The 19,528-nt window shown below is 38.3% G+C and overlaps 1 protein-coding gene across 1 annotated transcript in view; it reads left to right on the top strand.

The window, feature by feature from the left end:
- The window catches only part of PON2 (paraoxonase 2), a 29,623-nt gene that overhangs the window by 1,455 nt on the left and 8,640 nt on the right, over nucleotides 1-19,528 (top strand). The window contains exons 2-3 of the mRNA XM_003782684.3: nucleotides 8,528-8,598; nucleotides 15,464-15,519. Of these exons, the coding sequence (XP_003782732.1) occupies nucleotides 8,528-8,598; nucleotides 15,464-15,519 (127 nt within the window). The remainder of the gene's footprint in view (nucleotides 1-8,527; nucleotides 8,599-15,463; nucleotides 15,520-19,528) is intronic.

Here is a 19,528-nt window from a genome sequence, read left to right as displayed (position 1 = left end):
AGATATGGTTCTCTGTACATTAGGATATACTGGAGGGCCGGTGCCTGGGACCACCCCCAGGGAGTCAGTTGGTCTAGTTGGTCCTAGGGGTTGGTATTTTTTATTTTAAAAACTTCCCTGATAATGCTAATGTGTCGTCAGGGTTGAGAACTACTAGAAGAGAGAGTAGATGGGGGGACTAGTTAAGGTATTGCAGAAGTTTGGAGAGGATAACAGAGATCCAAACCCTAGGACCCCAAGGATGAGAGAGAAGTTAAGGTGATACCAGTGTCTGTGCATTCCAGTCCCCATCTCATAACTGTGCTTCATCTGCCCATAAGCCAATGCAAGGAGGTAACAGTGTGGTGATGGGGTGAGGGGTTAAGGAAAGAGCACTTACAGGTAGGAAATGGACATTGGCCGAATTTTATTATGTAAATGCCCATCCTGCTGAGTTGGATGATTTTGTGTGCTCATGAGTTGGATGATTTTGTGTGCTCTATCCAGCTCTTGGTTTCAAAGGAAAGACCACCAAAATTCACAAGTTCCCTAAGTTGTCACCAATGTTTAAACCACCGATGTTTTCTACAACTTGAAGTTCTCCCAATTAACAGTCAATTTTTTCCTTCTTACTGATCGTACAGTTTTATATTTAAGGCCCTTTAAATGGTGAATGTTATAATTGCAAACCTAAGAAAGAGTAAATAAGACTTATGGATGGAGAATGCAACCAACAGTTACAGTTTGATGCAACTTTTCTTTACTTGGTCTGGTGGTCAAGGTGTCTTATTAGATAATCAAAGCCCCAAATGGGTTGATGTGAGAATATTGGGCGGGTGATGGGTGGCTAGATGTAGCAAATAAAAATGCAAGCTGCCCAGGTAAGTTTGAATTTCAGATAGACAATGAGTCATTTTTTTGTGTAGTAAGCATGGAATTCCTAGACTATACTTCTTTAAATATGGAATGTGTGAAATACTACACATATACTACAATATCATTTGTTGTTTATCTGAAATTAAAATTTAGTTAGGCACCTTGTATTTTATCTGGTTACCATATGATTGAAGAATACTAGTGCCTTCCATTTACAGAGTTTTTAGAGCACTCAAATGTATCACATTTCTCTTTTCAGACCCTTAGAGTCTGTCTCAAAAGCAGCACCTTCTTACCTTTTCAGAGAAAAGGGAAAGGGCAGAGGCTTTATGTTAGATTTTTGCTGTAATCTGATGCTTGCTATTTATTCATTTTTCAGAGATGGTGCTTTGGCAATCAAGTTATTTCTCTTCTCCAAGATGCTCACTTACATTTCAACTTGATTTTCAAGTAAACAAATAATTTTTAGTATAAGTATGTCCCAGCTGGATGAATATCATCAAAGGTGTCTTTTTCCTTCTGACCAAGGTTCCCAGAGAAGGATGGCATTCCACAGCCACACCCACATTTTCTGCCCTTCCCAGATGAGCAATGGAGGAGAAAATAGAAATATGCAAATATTCCCAGGCTGTTTGTTCTCTGTTGCAAGGAACACAGCCTTGGACGAATTATGAGATGCATCAGGGACCTGAAAGTAGGCAGGATCCTCCAAAGCAACCATCCTAATATTCTGCTTGATGCTGACACCTTTCATAACATTTCTAACAAGTAGCTATACAGCCTGGAACACTCTAGAGGTACTTTTTTTTTTTTTTTTTTTTTTAACCACTGTCTTCTTTACCATGGATTGTGTGACTACTGTAGGCTTATCACTATATCAAAAGCATAAGAAGTTCTTTGTATTAAACCAAAATATACATTTGCTGACATTTGGAAAGAAAGCTCTTTTACTTTCATGACTTCACTCATATATATTTAGAGAGAGAGAGAGAGAGACAGAGATCTTCCTGTCTACACCCATATATATGCTGAGGTTTGAGAGGTAAACTAACTAGTTCAGCAGGTAATTAGTGTTGAGCATGTACGCTCAGCCGGATCTTCTGATTCCAAATACAGTTTGCCCTATCTACTCTCCTACAGCCTCCTTACTTCTCTGCCAGTGGAGCAAATTCTCTGCTGGTTTAGATGCCTAAGCACAAATTCTTAGTTACTTAGTGCAAGCATTGCAGGGGCCCAAGGGCTGAATTCCAAAGGGCTTTTACATGCCTGTGTGTAAAAGATAAAGCCCCTGTTCATGTATAAGTCTGCAAATAGATGATAAAGCCCCATTAGTTGTTCATAAACTCAAAGGCAATGAGATATATCTCAAAGTAACTCCTGATGGTAACACCATGTTCCTCCTTTACACACAGGGTGTGTTTCCCTAACTGCTACCCTCCATGAGGCAAGATCATAGCTAATAGCCCCCTGCCTCCTTCCACTCTGGATGGGGACTGCTGTTTCCTGACTGAGAGATTTTGAGACTGATTTCATGCTAATGCCTGGTGGTTAAGAGTTCATGCTTTGTGGCTGGAATTCACCAGTAGCTCCTTGCTGTTCCTGAGGTCCTGTACTAGTTATTTCACTTTTATCGTGCCTCAGTGTCCCAATCAGTGGGAGGGGTACTGCCTGCTCCATAGTGGGACTGTGAGAAATTGATGAGTTCTTTTGTGTAAAGTGCTTAGAACAATACCAGGCACATAGTAAGGTCAATAGCAGTTATTGGTGGTGACAGTGATGCTCAAGCAAGGTCTCCCAAACTTTTGTGCCATAAATCCCCCGACAGTCTGGGGAAGCCTTGATTCCTTCTCAGCATCTTGTTTCTATTTTTAAAATTTTTTATTTAATATTTTTAATTGTTATGGGTATATAATAGTTGTATGTCTTTATAAGGTACATGTGATGCTTTGATACAGGCATACAATGTGAATTCATCAAATCAGGGTAATTGGGATATCTATTGCCTCAAGTATTTCCCATTTCTTTGTGTTAGAAACAGTCTAATTCCACACTTTCAGTTATTTTAAAGTATACCCTAACTTTTTGTTGAAGTTAATCATCCTCACTTTATCCCCCCTTTCTGCTACCCTTCCCGGCCTCATGCATTCATCCTTCTACTCTGTCTCCATGAGGTCAATTATTTTTAATATCTAGCTCATACATATGAATGAGAAAACATGAGATTTGTCTTTCTATGCTTGGCTTATTTCACTTAATATAATGTTCTCCAGTTCTATCCATGGGGTTGCAAATGGCAGGTTTCATTCTTTTTTTCTGGTTATATAATATTCCATTGTGTGAACTACAATTTCTGTATCCATTCATATACTGATGGACTCTCAGATTGATTCCAAACCTTGGCTATTGTGAATAGTACTGCAATACATATGGGAGTGGGGCAGCGCCTGCAGCTCAAAGGAGTAGGGCGCCAGTCCCATATGCTGGAGGTGGCGGGTTCAAACCCAGCCCTGGCCAAAAAAATTGCAAAAATAATAATAATAATAAATAAATATGGGAGAGCAGATATCTTTTTGATATGCTTATTTCTCTCCTTTGGATATATACTCAGCACTAGGATTGCTGGTCCATTTGGTCCTTCTATTTTTAGTTTTTGGAGGAACCACCATACCATTCTCCCTCGTGGTTGCACTAATTTACATTCCCACTAGCAGTGTGTGTGAGTTTCCCTTTCTCCACATCCTCACAGCATATGTGATTGGCTGTCTTTTTGATGAAAGCCATTTTAACTGGGATGAAATGATACCTCATTGTAGCTTTGATTTGCATTTCTCTGATGACTAATGATGTCGAGCAATTTTTCATATACCTGTCAGACATTTGTATGTCTTCTTTTGAGAAAAGTCTATACAGATCCTTTCTCTATTTTTTAATTGGATTAAAAAATAAAAGATTTTCCTCCTTTTATCACTCATTTGTATTTATATCATTTATCTTATACTTTTTTTGCATGAAACCTTTTAGGCTAATTGATCTGCCAATCCAAAAAGGTTTACATAGCATTCTCTCATAAATTTCCCAAAGTTTTAAAATCTGATATCAGTTAGGAATGCTTTCAGCTGCATGTAACATTTGTCAAATTAATGGTAGTTTATTTAAATAGGGATTTATTTTTCTTACATGATGAAAATTCAGTAGGTGAGAAGATCTGGAACTTGTTCATTGAATCAGCGGCCACATCAAGGAACTGGATTCTTCCTGTATTTTTATTCTTTTATCCTTCACTATTGATTTTACAGCCTCATTCTCGTCAAAGGTGCAGAATGGCTGGTGCAGTTTCATGCATTGCATGTGTGATCAGATCATAAAGGAGAGAGAGAATGAGTGATGCCAGCTAGCTCTCTTCTTATGTATACCTTTTCTGTCAGGAACACAATTATCTTTCCCCAAAACCTGGGTCATGTGATTACACCTCAATGCAGATGAGGCTGGGAAAGCAAATATTTGCCTTGCCCATAGCTCTGCAATGAGAGGAGCAAGTAAGAAAAGGGGTGAGAAGGTGCCTGCCACTGAGAATATAGAAGTCTGCTAATGAGCGTGGAACTGATACTTATGCCAGGGTAGAAATCTAGCAGTTTTCTGCTGAAGGAATTTGGAGGTCTTGATGGCCACAAAGGATTCAAGCAAAATTATTCTTTTTCCTTTTTCATAAAGTAAAGCTAGGAAAAAGTTTTTTGAATAAGTAGAAGTCATGCACAGCCCTTATGTAACTCTTCAGTTTTAATAGCAGGTAGCCTTCATATGTAAAAGATGATATTACACAACTAAACTAGTTGATGAAAACTGCCCTATTTAGCAAAATGTAACCATCAATCATTTATGTAAAACTAAGTTGACTCTGAAACAAATATTCCATACATCAAACTGTTCAAACACATCTGAATGTGTTATTTTTAATAGATTGGAGCTTTTATTCAATCCATACTATTTATCTTTGAAAAAGATAGATGGTAATCACCAGTATCCCTATTTTGGTGTAGTTGAATAGACATAATGGTAAATTGTATAAAATTGACACCCAAACTATCGCTTGATACAGAAACTTGCTGTAGAAACTGTAGCTATGACCTATTGCTTTGTGTCTATATCTGTTTCTGGAGTTGTCTTAGAGTCTTCCAGGTTCATCCTAATTGTCCAGACTGAGACCTACAGAAATTAACTGAACTGCTAAGACAAGAATGCAAATCTCTTCTCTCCTTTCTGAGAGAAGTACAGAGTGGATGAGAGCAACAGCTGCCACTGGGTCCTACCTAGTTCCAGCAGTTCTTTGCTAAGTTGAACCTTGGAAAATCTCTTTGCTGTTACCTCTCCAAATCAAGTTTCCTCATCTTTAAAATAAGGATAATGGTCACTTATTTATATGGGTTTTTTTAAAGCATTAAATGAATTTATGGAGCTAACTCACTTAGAACAGTGTAAATTACAGCTGTTTTTATCCTTTATTTCCTTTGACTGCCCATTATTATCATCAGCGTCATCCTCGCCATCTTTATTTCTGCTATTACTGTATTAAGCCTTATCAACTCTGTTTTTACCTTTTAAGTTACTCTTAGGGAATATAGGAGTGAGATTTATTAAAAGTATTTTTATTGCTTTATTTTTATAATTTTATTATTTTATGTACTTAATGCACCTTATATTTTATTACATTAAAATTTTTTTTCTTACTTTTTTTTGTGATGGGGTCTCACTCTATTGCCCGTGCAGTGACCTGATCATAGCCTATTGCCATCTCAAACCCTCGGGCTCAAGTGATCCTCCTGCCCCAACCTCCTGAGTATCTGGTAATGCAGGTGTGTGCCACCATGCCCAGTTAAATTTTTCTTTCCTTTTTTTTTTTTTTTGGTAGAGATGGGGTCTTGCTATGTTGCTCAGGATAGTTTTATTAATTTTATATATATATTTATTATTAATTTATTTGTGCTTTTGCTTTACAGCTATATTGTTCTAAGACATTTGATGCTGTTTTAAATTCTTACAGTACCTAGCATAGTAGCTTATCTGTGAATATTCAGTACTTTGAATACATAAATATTGCTTTCTTGCATGGAATCATCAAAGTTTAAAATAGCATTGTGCCAATACCATGCTGTTTTAATCACTATGGCCTTGTAGCATAGCCAAAAGTCAGGTATGGTGATACCCCCAGCTTTGTTTTTATTACTGAGAATTGCCTTGGTTTCTTTGGGTTCCATACAAAATGAAGAATTTTTTTCCAAATCTTGAAAGTATGATGATGGTATTTTAATGGGGATTGCATTGAATCTGTAGATTGCTTTGGGTAGTATAGACATTTTCACAAAAATAGAGACATTGACTTTTGGAACCAGATAGAAAACCATGAGATGAAACTAACATCTGATAGCCACCTGATTGATCTTTGATAAACCAAACAAGAACATATGTTGGAGGAAAAGAATCTCTATTCAATAAGTGGTGTTTTTGGGAAAACTGGATAACCACATGTGAAAGACCTGCACCTCTCACCACATACAAAAATTGATTAAAGATGGGTAAAAGATTTAAATCTAAGGCCATGAAACAGTAAAAATCCTCAAAGAAAGTATGGGGAAAACATTTGACGATATTGGCCTGGGGAAAGATTTAATGAAGAAGACTTCATGGCGATTGCAACAAAAACAAACATTAACAAATGGGACTTAATTAAACTGAAAAGCTTCTGTATAGCTAAGGAAACAACAACCAAAGCAAACAGATAACCTTCAGCATGGGAAAAGACATTTGCATATTATGAATTGGACAAAAGTTTGATACCTTTAGAGAACTCAAGTTAATCAACAGAAAAAGACCCCCAAATCTCATATATCGCTAAGAAAGAGAGATGCGTAATCCTTCTCTAAAGAAGACAAATGATTAAGAAACATATGAAAAAATGCTCATCGTCCCTAATTATCGGAGAAATGCAAATCAAAGCTACCCAGAGATAACACCTAACCCCAGTGAGAATGGCCCACATCACAAGGTCTCAAAGCTGCAGATGCTGGTGTGGATGTAGAGAGAAGGGAACACTTTTACACTGCTGGTGGGATGGGAAACTAATACAACCTTTTTGGAAGGAAACATGGAGAATCCTCAAAGAACTTAAGCTAGACCTCCCATTCGATCCTGCAATCCCACTACTAGGCATCCACCCAAAGGAAAAAAAAAAATCCTTTTACCACAGGGACAATTGCACTAGACTGTTTATTGTGGCTCAATTTACAGTTGCCAAAATGTGGAAATAACCTAAATGCCCACCAATCCAGGAATGGTTTAACAAGCTGTGGTATAAGTATACCATGGAATACTATTCAGGTCCTAAAAAGATGGAGACTTTACATCTTTTGTATTAACTTGGTTGGAGGTGGAACACATTCTCAGTAAAGCATCACAAGAATGGAGAAGCAAGAATCCAATGTACTCTGTTCTAATATGAAGGCAGTAGATGAGCTAACACAAGGGGTGGGGGGGTGGGAGAAGGAGCAAGTAGGAAGAGGAGAAGAGGGAGGTGGAGGGGGGCCACAGTGTGTGACACACCTCTTGGGGGCAGGACACAACTACAAGAGCTACTTTAACAAATGCAATCATTGTAACCTAATTCTTTGTACTCTCAATGAATCCCAAACAATAGAAATAAATAAAATTTAAAAATTAAAAGAAAGAAATTTGATGCTGTTTGAGTTATGTGATTTCAAATACATACTGATTAACATTTTAATCAGAAACTTTACTTATGACATAATTTCCAAAATATATCCTTGGCACACAACGTGTCAGGAGTTCTGTGCTGTCTAGGCATAGACTGTCTTCCATGTTGCTGAGTAGTGAGCCTTCCCTGCATTCTAGAAGGCTTGCCAGAGAAGTGAGAAAATGGAAGAGGAGAGAGAGAGCCGATAGTGTGTGGTCTTCAAAACCATAGATACCCCACATATTTTGCCCTAGACTGCTCGGTGGCCCTCCATGGTGGAAAGGAAGTGGGAAAGATACCGTTATTGGTGTTCGGATTCTGGCATTAGTTCTTCCTTCAGTTTTCTTGAAACAATAGCAAGTAGTTTTGCTAAAGGGTTGCAGAAGAAGTTGGTCCTCTCCAGCCTTCCCACTCCAGTAAACACTGTCATGGGGAATGAAACCTCTTCTGATTTCTTAGTGACTGTGTGTGTCTTCAGTGTGCCAGGTATGGAAAGATGCCATCTTCTCTCAGCTTCCTTGGAATGACTGAGTGAGGCCTGCTGTCATCTGTTTCATTGTTAGGCCCTTCCAAAGGCAGACAGGGCTTTTGGTTGTGTATCTGGAAGTCTCTTCCCACAGTACCAGAGCTGTGAGAAGTGTAGCTTGGTGCAGGTTATGTTTGCACAGGAACTTGCATTACACGTTTTGTCTGTTGAGTTATAAGCTTCTCTTACAACACACGCCAATATATAGATCATTGCAATAAACATTTTTGGTTTTGCTTTATTTCTGGTGCTGTTTTATGCTCCTGCCCTTGTTTCCTATCTTCTTTTTCATCTGCTTTGGATTTGTGTGGCTTAATGTGTTGCTGCAAGCCTCTTTAAGCCCTTTCTGAAACAAAGCAGGGACTACATGAACAAACGGGTTTTGTTTTTGTTTTTAACAGAAATCGACTTAAAGCTTCCAGAGAAGTAGAATCCGCAGACCTTCCAAACTGCCGCCTGATTAAAGGAATTGGTATGTAGGTAAAAGTGTTTGTTGAACACATTACATTGTTTGACCACCAATAATTGTTGAATTTTCCATGAACAGTAAAAATATTGGCTTTTCTTAGAGACGGTTTATGGTATTATTGTTCTTCTAATTCTAAAAAGAATTAGAAGAGTTAGAAGTTTCAAACCCTTGTTCTGCCCTAAACTTGAGTGGGACCCTAGGCAAAGTTGGCCTTTATCATTTTGACCTATAATAAGGAGTTTATAATTAGACCGAAGGTTTGTAGACTTTTAAAAATCTTGGACCATCTATTTATAATCTTACTCTGAGAGCCAAAGTATGGCAGAAACTAGATTATTGCGTCCTTTCTGTTCTTTATAACAACATTCTTCTCTAGAAGTAGGACAGACAATTTAATGTCTTTTTTTTATCATTAAGATATTAAAATCCTGGTTTTATGGAAGTATCTTACTTCTCTCCTAATAAGTAACATTGTTAAACAAATGTTGAGTGTCTTTTCATACATTTTCTGTCTCCGTACAAATACTCTCACATGTATAATTTTTAAAACATAAGGTCAAATTGTACATACTTCAAAACCAACTTTTTGCATTTAATGCAGTGTTTTGGAAATTTATTTTAGTATACAGAGATCTTTATTTAACACCTGCATGGTCTTTTTCTGTCCAAGTTCATATAAACTGTACATGTTCAAACAAGGTAGAAAGATATGAAATAGAAAAGAAAAATCTTTCATCAACTCTCCATCCCTCCATGTAAATAACTCTAGAGATAAAGTTTCTTTTTTGTCCGTCATGATAATTTCACTGCATATGCACTGAAATATATGCATATACATACATCTTCCCCCCCAAAATGGCATTTTAGTACCAATATTCCACAACCTGCTTTATTTATTCCACATCAGCACATGTAGGTTGACCTCGTTCTTTTTAATATTTTCCCTTTCCATGACTTATTTAACCGGTCAGTCCCCTTTTAACGTACGTTGGGTTGTTGCTGTTTTTTGCGGCTACAGATGAATCAGTGAACATCGTTGCTTTTGCATTTGTTTATCTGCAGAATACAGATTTAACGCTGGGATTGTTGTTCATTTAGGATATACACTGTACGACCTCCACAGTTGACCTCCTCCCTACCATGACCATCTCCTACCAGAAACCTAATTTTCATAGACCAGACATGCATCACATGTGTAAATCAGTACAGAAGGCCTGTTCTTATGTTGACCACCTCCATATGTTGAATACTTTGTCATAGTCCTTTGAGTGGTCTGCTGATTCTATGTTTAAAATGTTAATGGTTATTGCAAAGTAGCTCTCAGGTTGGCAGGCTTCATCGTTGTAGCCACAGTCGTCCCAGAGGGGATTCACAAGACTCCCTAAACAAAAACAAACCAGCAGTTGTCTGAGCAACTTTTTCTACGTTCAAGGGTTTTACACAAATCTGTTGCTTGCCTCTCATCCTTGAGAGGCCTGTTCCCATGTGTTTTTTCTCTCTCATGGCTACTTTTGTATTTTCCCCATCCTATCTCCTTGTACCTAGAATAGTTGACTTTCCTGGAGTTTCTCCTCTCTCTTTCAGTTGCCCAAACACTCGGCAGGAGAATGGAAACTCAGGGTCAAATAGCAGGTTGACTAGATCTGTGCTGGATAGTACAGATGGTTCTAGAACTGAAGTTGTTCTGCAGTCCCAAGTCACTTGGCACCTTCTGGCTGCAATCAAGAAGAGCAAGCAAATGCCAGATGGCATCTATAAGGGACGTTGGACAAGGTTGGGAGGTGGGGTTGGTGATGTCTTAGGTTACTTTTGCTACTGAGTTAATAATTGTCACATTATTAAACAGCCCTTTGCCCTGGGAAGCCCACCTTCTGTGAATTCAAGTCTCAGAGTAGACAGTAGGGCACAGCCAGATGCATTACAGGACAAACTGCCAAGTGTATCCCTGTTACAACTCACCGGGATGGAGCGCTCCTCAGAGAAAAACAAGCCCAGCACCATTTGTATTCTGAACAGGCATCTGTCTGTGTTTGTGACCTTTATGTTGTGATGTGTGTGAGCTGCTGTCTAGAATTGGAAAGAATGAGGAAATATGTCACCTATGGCCCCTCTTGTGAAGTGTTTAATGCCTCTGAGGCACTTCAAAAAGCAACAGAGCGGAGAGGATGAGTGATTAGAAGCACATTTGGGATACATTTTTACATCTAATTAGAATTGTGCTTCCCCCCCCCTTTCTTTTTTCGCTTTTGCCCTGTGGTTAGCACACGCCATATGAACATTTGTTAGTGATGCATAATGGTTAATAATAACTTGTGGTTATGTATTTCTAATAACAGTTGCGTATCCAGTGGTCTTCGATTAAAAGGATTAACAGTGTGCTAGACATACATTGTCCTGTAGGCAAACGTAACTTCTTAATGGTAGACAGCAGTGGTAGAGAGGACCATTTCCTATTTTCTCCTTTGGAAACAGCAACAGCGATGCACCTGAGGCCAGCTAATCCATCTAAGAGGTGAGATCCCCTCCCTCTTTGCCCTCCACCCTCACACACACACACACACACACACACACACGTACATGCTATAGTGCTTCCTTCATCATCGATGGAAATGAACTGTTTGCAACTCATAGGTGCTTTATACATATTATGTAATATCTTGTCTTTTTGTTTTAATAAATCACAGTTTTTGACTATATATCCTGTAGGATATATGCCTTCTGTGGGGCACACAGTATTGTAAATAGTGAAAGTAAGTTTGGCATTTATTCCATATTTTCATTCCTTGTCCATTTTACAGACAGAAAGTGTTTATATACACAAAATTTGGCATAATATCAACATACACATAATAAAAACTGTAGTGACAAGAGCTAGTTATGGGCACAGAAAGATATAAACCAAGAAGAGGGGAAGTGAGGGATAAAAACTTATCTCTGGGCACAGTGAACACTGTTCTGGTGATGGGCACACTAAAAACCGCGACTTAAGCATTACACAAGGTACGCAAGTAAACAAAACTATTTGTGCTGCCTTAATATTTTGAAATTAACACAAAAAGCTAGTTAACATTATGTGAGGCCTTTTTGTTTTTTTAAATCTTATTTTCAAAACATCTAGCCTTCAGAGTTGGGACTAACCCGAATTTTGAATGGACCATCTGTCTTGAGTTAACTAGCAGTTTTATGCATTTGGCAGTTAATACCTTTATAATAATAACTCCTGCTTGAGTGGTTGAAAAAAAAAAGCATTAAAGTTTGCAGCCTTTGTCATCAAGTACTTTACAATCTGACTATGGGGAGAAGAAGGGAAAATGGAACAAAACCAAAAACCAATGTGGATAGTCTTTCTTTTAAGAACCTGAGTCTCAGGTTAAGTCACTTTTGCAAATTCTCTTTCCCAAATAGCATCTTTTCCCAGGATGATTAATACACCTGACTTGTGAACTAAAAAAGTGGAAGATAATATGCTACCTTACATGTTGGATACTCTGCTGGGCATGGCAAAGGTTGATTTGCTGTTATAAAGTTATAGTAACTTAGAGAAGAGAAAAGTTTATTTTTATTTTTCTCCTATGTGTCAGTCCTAAGGTAAGCTGGTGGCTTAGAGTGGCTGGATGACTGTGTCCCAAGTGGTTATTTAGGGATGAGGGCTAATGAAGCAACACAACTACCTTCAATATATTATTCCATCTTTGTCCAAGACTAGAACTCTAGTTGCTGCTATTTCCCAGCAGGAAGGGGTAGAAAGAAATTTACATAGATATTATCTTTATTTTATTTTACCCAGTAGTTGTATACATCTTGTGTCCTTACATCCTATTGACCCAAACTTAGTTACATGGCCACATCTATCAGCAAGAAGGGTGGGAAATATCTGTAGCTATATTGCCACATGCCTGTCATAAAAAGGAAGAAAGAGAGTATGGATGCTGGTGAAGACTTGGTGATCTCTGACACAGACAATTGATAAAGTAAAAAGAAGCGATCAAAATTTGATGTGCTAAGCTAGAAGACTTTCTAAAGAAAGGGTCTCGAAAGAGGTTTAAGAAATTAGTGTAAGATATGAATTAGTCAAGATCTTGGTGAGAGTCATAGAAGCAAAACTTTTTGGGGAAAAGCCAACATAATGGAACTGAGCTTACAAAGCGAGTGTCTTTAGGGAGGAACCAGGGGATGGTTCTGGCAGAGGAAATTCATTAAATGCTAGCTTGAGTATTTCCTATGTGCTTTCAAGTCAGACCAAAGTATTTGAGCCCTAGCATCCTAGTTTGTGACCTTGAGCAATTTGCTTAATCTTTCAAAGGCTTCATATTCTCAACTCTAAAATAAGGGGTAATAATATTGTTTCTTGGCTCGGCACCTGTAGCTCAGTGGCTAGGGCACCAGCCACATACACCGGAGCTGGTGGGTTCGAAACCAGCCTGGGCCTGCCAAACAACAATGACAACTGCAACCAAAAAAAGCCAGGCATTGTGGCTGGCACCTGTAGTCTCAGCTACTTGGGAGGCTGAGGCAAGAGAATTGCTTAAGCCCAAGAGTTTGAGGTTGCCGTGAGCTGTGAAGCCATGGCACTCTACCTCAGGCGACATAGTAAGACTCTGTCTCAAAAAAAAAAAAAAAAAAAAAAAGATACCTGACTTAAGTGGCTGAAACAATAAAGATGTTAAAAAATATATATTGTTTCTTAGTATTATGAACTTATATGAGATATTGTATAAGGGTATTTACCAAGAGCCTGGTACTTGGTATGTGCTTAATGTATGTTAGCTGCTATCATTACTGTTATTACTGAATTAGAGGAGGAAAGATTTATCCAGCATTGGCTGATCTTGCAATAATCACACCAAAGAGGAGATAGGAGATGATAAAAGCCTATTGCAATATGGCTGTAGAAATGGAGATGGGGGAATAATTCTAGAAAATATTCCAAAGAAGGGTACATACAGGTTAACACTTTTTTCTCCCCACTGGAATTAGGCATAGGAATTAAACAGAAAGATGTTATAATGTGATTGAAATAAAGGTATCTTTTAAAAAGATTTTTCTTTTCTTGATTATTAAAATAATATTATTATTTGCAGATTTTTTTTTTTTGCAGTTTTTTTTCACCGGGGCTGGGTTTGAACACACCACTTCCAGCATATGGGGCCAGTGCCCTATTCCTTTGAGCCACAGGTGCTACCCTGTTTGCAGAAAATTTTAAACAAAGAGAAGTCTAAAGAAAATGAAAATCACTTGAAGTCATAGCACTCCAAGAATCATTGTTGATTTTTTCTATATATCCCTTTTTTTCTATATGTGTAAACATGTATACATTGAAATTAAATTCTCTTAAATAATTCTTGAGGAAAAACAAATTTTAACTAGTTCTGTTTCTACTAAATGGATCTGAAAAGCAAAACTTGGAGTAGAATTCCGTGTGTGTGTGTGTGTGTGTGTGTGTATTCACATGCATATTTCTATGTGTGTGTGCATGTGTATGGGGGGTAGAAGTCCCCTGCTTTCTGCTCATTCCCAATGTAAAACCATCATGGGACTGAAGTCTAGTGGTTCGCAACTTTCTTGGGTGGGGCTCAAAGACCCTTTTTTGAATTAGTGAAAAGTCAAGGACACTTTTCACAAAACATTCTCATCTGTACATACCTGAGACGTTGTGCATTGTGTAGACTATCAGAAAGTTCATAGATTCTTTGAAGCCCATTTGTGGCTCTTTAGGGACCTTCAAAGTCCAGGCTGAGAACATCTCCAATAAAACACACTTCAACTTAAATTGCACATGAACTTTACAGACACCCTGTAGATCTTCTTCCTAAAGCCCGGCAAATGGGTTATCCTTACAGATCGAAGCTCTTGGCATTTTTATTTTGTTTTATTTCCTCACTATGATAGAGCAAGCAAAACTGGAGTCAGCTGGCTAAATGCAAACTCATGAATCAAAATCAGAATGGCTGCATAGATAGACGTTGTTTGGCTTTGACAACCTAGGAATAATCTTGGAAAAATCCTTTGGTGAGGTCTTAAAGGGGAAGATTGGATTTTTTGGACTCAAAGAATGTGTCATGATTTGGCTTAATCTAAGCCATTTTTATGCCTCTTTTCTTGTGTTTGGGTCTATTATCTGTCTGCGGAATTTATACAGTGAGACCGCTGGGAAGGTCTTATATCTAATTATTTGCTGTGCTGTGTGAAGTGTACCCCAGACAATCAATAAACAATCAATAGTAATTGTAGCAGGCCTCACAGATGGGAGTTAGAAGCTTCAACTTGGCTTAGGCGCATAGTATTTTTCATTAATTTTCTTTTGCTAGTTTTTTTCCTGTAATTTAAAGCCTAAATTTAAAGATTAAATGGAAAGCTTTCATTGCTTATGAGAACAAGTAGGCACCATTTTTTAAAGAGGGACTAGGCAATCCCAGGTGTTTTATCTCCGTTAATGAGAGAAATGTCTGTTTGCTTCAGATTGAGTGAGCAGAGAAGAGGACAAGGATATTTGCATGGTTAAATGACTGTGAGCCCTTCCTGCTCAAAGTAATATTCCCCTGATGTCAATTACTTTTATACAGACATCTGGATGTTTATCATACGAGTCTACAGATGTCAACTTTTTCTGTATTGTAGCTGGAAATGTGGTGATAACTTGACTTTGATTTGAGTAAACATAAAATATCTAATATTTAAAGTCAAAAGTTCACTTCAGGAAGGGGTTTAAACTGACATTTATTAAAAAGAATGGTGCCTTGCAAAAATGAAATTGGAACCATCCCTAAAGATACAGGCACTCTGGTAAAGTAAACAAAGTCCCAGTTATGCTCTATCTAACAAGTAACAGAATTTCCACATGAGGTTTCTCTGCTCCTTGAACTTACAGAAGCTGGCTCTGAAGATATTGACATACTTCCCAATGGTCTGGCTTTCTTCAGTGTGGTGAGTGTCTTCTTCCTTCCCCAGACTCAGAAGAGGAGGTGGAAGGGAATTTGATTAGGCCTGTGAAATAGCAATTTGCTTTTAACATTCCTCATTTTCCAAAATATGTACTGAAAAAAAGGGTGGGTCAAAGAGGATTTTGGAAAACCTGTGTTCAAGCTTTTCTCAATGTAGAGATGAAGGCTCTTTGCCAGTTGATAAACAAGCAGTCCCCGAGTTACAAACGTCCTACTTATATACAACCTGCACTTAAGAATGGAGGCTGTTACAGTAACTTGTCCCCAAGTTACAAACATCTAGCTCACGCATAACTTGCACTTACAAACGGGGGCTATTACAGGTCGTGGGTAAATGTACCTCTTCCAACTTACATTCAAATTCAACTTCAGAATGAACCTACAGAACCCATCTCGTTTGTAACCTGGGGGCTGCCTGCCTTGCTCTTTATTTCCCTAATGCATTGCCATAAAATCTTCCATTGCCATCTGTGTTTTAAAGGTGTGTTATTAAAAAGGATATTTGAAGCAGTATTATGGACATTCAGTATGACCATTATACTACTTTAAATACAGCATCTACCCTTCTTTCCTAGTCACAGTCAATTTTAAGCAAATACACTTGCCATTATTAATTATTTTTGAACACTATACTAACTTTGCCAAACCAAGGCCGATGCTTTTTCTTGTCTGTTGCCCCCTGAACAGCTTGTCATAAGTGGAAAGTCAGCAATTGAGTTTATCTATACCCTTCACTTTGCCTTAATTCTTACTATAGAAAAAGCAATATTCTTTCTGGGCATATGATAGAAATGCTTTAAAATTGGTCAGCTTGTGTGATGCTGGCTCGCTCCAGTATCCATTCTGATTGGATATCCAGATGAGCAGGCAGATGAGGAGGTTCTTAACCACCTACCTCTCTGGCTTGGGAGAGGTAAGTGTCCTTGGCATCTTCATGGCTCTGGTTTTTCTTTAGGAACAAGTATCCAGCTCTAAACTCTCCCTGTATTTGTTCTGTTCCCTTTCAACATCCATTATTTTCAAGTTCTGAGACTCAGGAGGGATGTGAAAAACTTGGAGATACTTTAGAATAGAGTCTCCACACTAATAAAGTAGTTGTCAGACTTCTGTAAGGGAAAAGTGGAAGAACTCAGCTTGGAAGGGAATGAGGATTAGAACTCATCAGGGTTCTGATGGTTTTTATATGAAGAACTGTGAGCAGCTGGTGATTGCTACTGAGGGAAAAAAGACATACTGTGCACTTTGGCAGAAACGCCAATATTCATGTTTAATGTAAAAAATAAGGTTTTAAAAGAAAAGTTTCATATAATTGCCTACATAGAATGAATAAAGTGGTATTTATAATAGGGATCTGGGTTTATTTTGTAGAAGCGTATGCTTTCATATGTGTCTATAGGGTTAGGAAAAAACATGGAACTACTGATTGCAATCATTCATAGCTAGAGATGCAGAAATTCTGAATAAAGTAGAAGGCAATCGTATTGGTTTTCCTTTTGTTTGTTTTTTGCAAGCATGTGTTCGTGGAGGTCTGTGTGATCTAGAAATCATCTATAATCAGGATTTCTTTATAACCCCCGGAGGAATGAACCAGAAGTAGGCCAGATGAGCTCTCCAGGCACATCAATCTATAGCATTTTAGCTGAGGGGCATATTACAGTTGCAAAGATCTACCGTGTCAGTAGAATTTTTATTTTTTTGCTTTTTTCTATTAACCGTCTTTAGTTATTCAACCTTTTCTTCCTTTATGTTTTAATTTTTTGTAAATTTAGAAACATTCCCACTTCGCTGCCGATTTTCACTTCCTCATCATTATCTCTTTAACATTTTCCAACACATGCTCCCTTCTGATTGAAGAGCCCGTACATCATGGGGGTTGTTTATTCATCCTGGCACTCTGGCTCATCTGGGTCACTTTATTCCCCAGTTATGGGTTTGAGGGTCATGTCAAAACTAACATCACACCTGATGAGCCATTGGATGACATAGTATAAAGTATTTAAAAATTTGGGCGGCACCTGTGGCTCAGAGGAGTAGAGTCCCAGCCCCATATGCTGGAAGTGGCAGGTTCAAACCCAGCCCTGGCCCAAAAAAAAAAAAAAAAAAAAAATTTAAAAATTTAAACAACAGTGTGAATTTAATGCTATTAAAGGATTCACATGTAAATAGTGGATTTTATGTGTGTTTTACTGCCATTAAAAAGAGAAAAAAAAAGATTTAAATAGTAGGGGCTGTTAAAATTACCATGGATAGTGATCAGTGCCTGATAGAGCTTCCTGTGCACGTGAACCTGTTACTGTTTGGGGACACGGATAAAGAGTGGAGGTTACTAACAATAGTTAGTTATACTAACAATAACAAGTAGCCGCCCCACGGAGGAAGAACACATATCCAGTTTGTTCTACTTTCTGGGTCTGCCAACCATGAAATTGTGCAATTGTAGATAGATTTTTTTTTTTGAATTGGAGATTTCCTATTATGTCTAATTTTGTGTCCTTACAGTTGCATAAAATATGACTACATCATATTAGTAACTGACTAAAGTAGTGCAAGTAAAATTTATTATCACCTAGAAGACTTTTCTTCGAGAATGTAAGGATGAATCAGCATTTTGTAGATGGATGGATAGATAATTTACTATTTAATTGATTTAAAAGAGAAAGGACCTGGATCGTCTCAGTGCAGGCCAAAAAGCATTTAGCAAAATTCAATACTCATCCCCAATTAAAACCTCCAAGCAAATTAGAACAAAAAGGAAATTTCCCAGAAATTTAGAGCAAATATCTTTTTTTTTTTTTTTGAGACAGCCTCGAGCTATGGCTCTGGGTAGAGTGCTGTGTCGTCACAGCTCACAGCAACCTCCAGCTCCTAGGCTTAAGTGATTTTCTTGCCTCAGCCTTCCAAGTAGCTGGGACTACAGGCACCTGCCACAACACCCGGCTGTTTTTGGTTGTAGTTGTCATTGTTATTTGGCAGGTCCAGGCTGGATTCGAACCAGCCAGCTCTAGTGTATGTGGCTGGCACCTTAGTCACTTGAGCTACAGGCCCTGAGCCACAAATATCCTTCTTAATGGCAAAACATTAGCTTAATTCCCATTAATGTTTAGAACAGGAAGAAAATGCCCAACACCATCACAACTGTCAGTAGTCTATTGGAATTCTTAATAACCCAAGAAAACGAGGAAAAGCAATGTAAGATAGGAAAGAGAGGATAGTGCTGCCATTATTTTCAGATAACGTGGTACCTGTTTTTCAGACAAGCCAAGAGATTCACTATGAGAAAGAACTAAGTGGAGAGTTCAGAGAAATTTCTGGATTCAAAAGGAACTTATAAAACTCAATTTTATATTCCCCCCACATACTAGGAATAAAACAAATAAAAAATGTAATAATAATAATGTTCCATTCAGAATAATTTAATCTCTCATATATATAGTATACACATATCTTCTATATCAAGGCGGGGTAATTTAAAAAGTGGTATCCTGGCACAGAAATAAGCGTGAGACCTCAGAAGAGCAAAACAGAGTCCCCAAATGGACAGTGTATAACTGGGTCTAGTACATGATGAGGTGACATTTTGAGTGTCAGTGGGGAAAGGCTGCATATATGCCAGGCACTGTGCCCTGGAACTGGGATCTAGCAGTGAACTAATAAGTCAAAGTCCCCCCCTTGTGTTTTAATGGAGCTTGTGAATACACGTCAGGTGATGACAGTGCTTTATTAAAATGTAACACAAGGTGGGGCAGCGGGACATGACAGCTGTGGGAGGATGCCTCATGCTGACATTGTAGGCCTCTCTGATAGGCGACATTTGCCGAGAGGTCAGGTGGAAGGGAAGTCATGGGTCTTATAGAGTTGAGGGGAGGAGACTTACAGGCAAAAAGAAGAGCAGCACAAAGGCCTTGGGAGGAGCTGTACAGCTAGCTGTGCTCTGGGAGTAACAGGGAGCTCTTCGGGACCCTGTGTGTTTCTGCCCTCCGTTCCCTAAATAT

This window comes from Otolemur garnettii, unplaced genomic scaffold (genome assembly GCF_000181295.1).
Source record: "Otolemur garnettii isolate 467f Iridium unplaced genomic scaffold, OtoGar3 scaffold00005, whole genome shotgun sequence".
NCBI lineage: Eukaryota > Metazoa > Chordata > Mammalia > Primates > Galagidae > Otolemur > Otolemur garnettii.
This window is presented reverse-complemented; position numbering and strand designations above follow the sequence as displayed.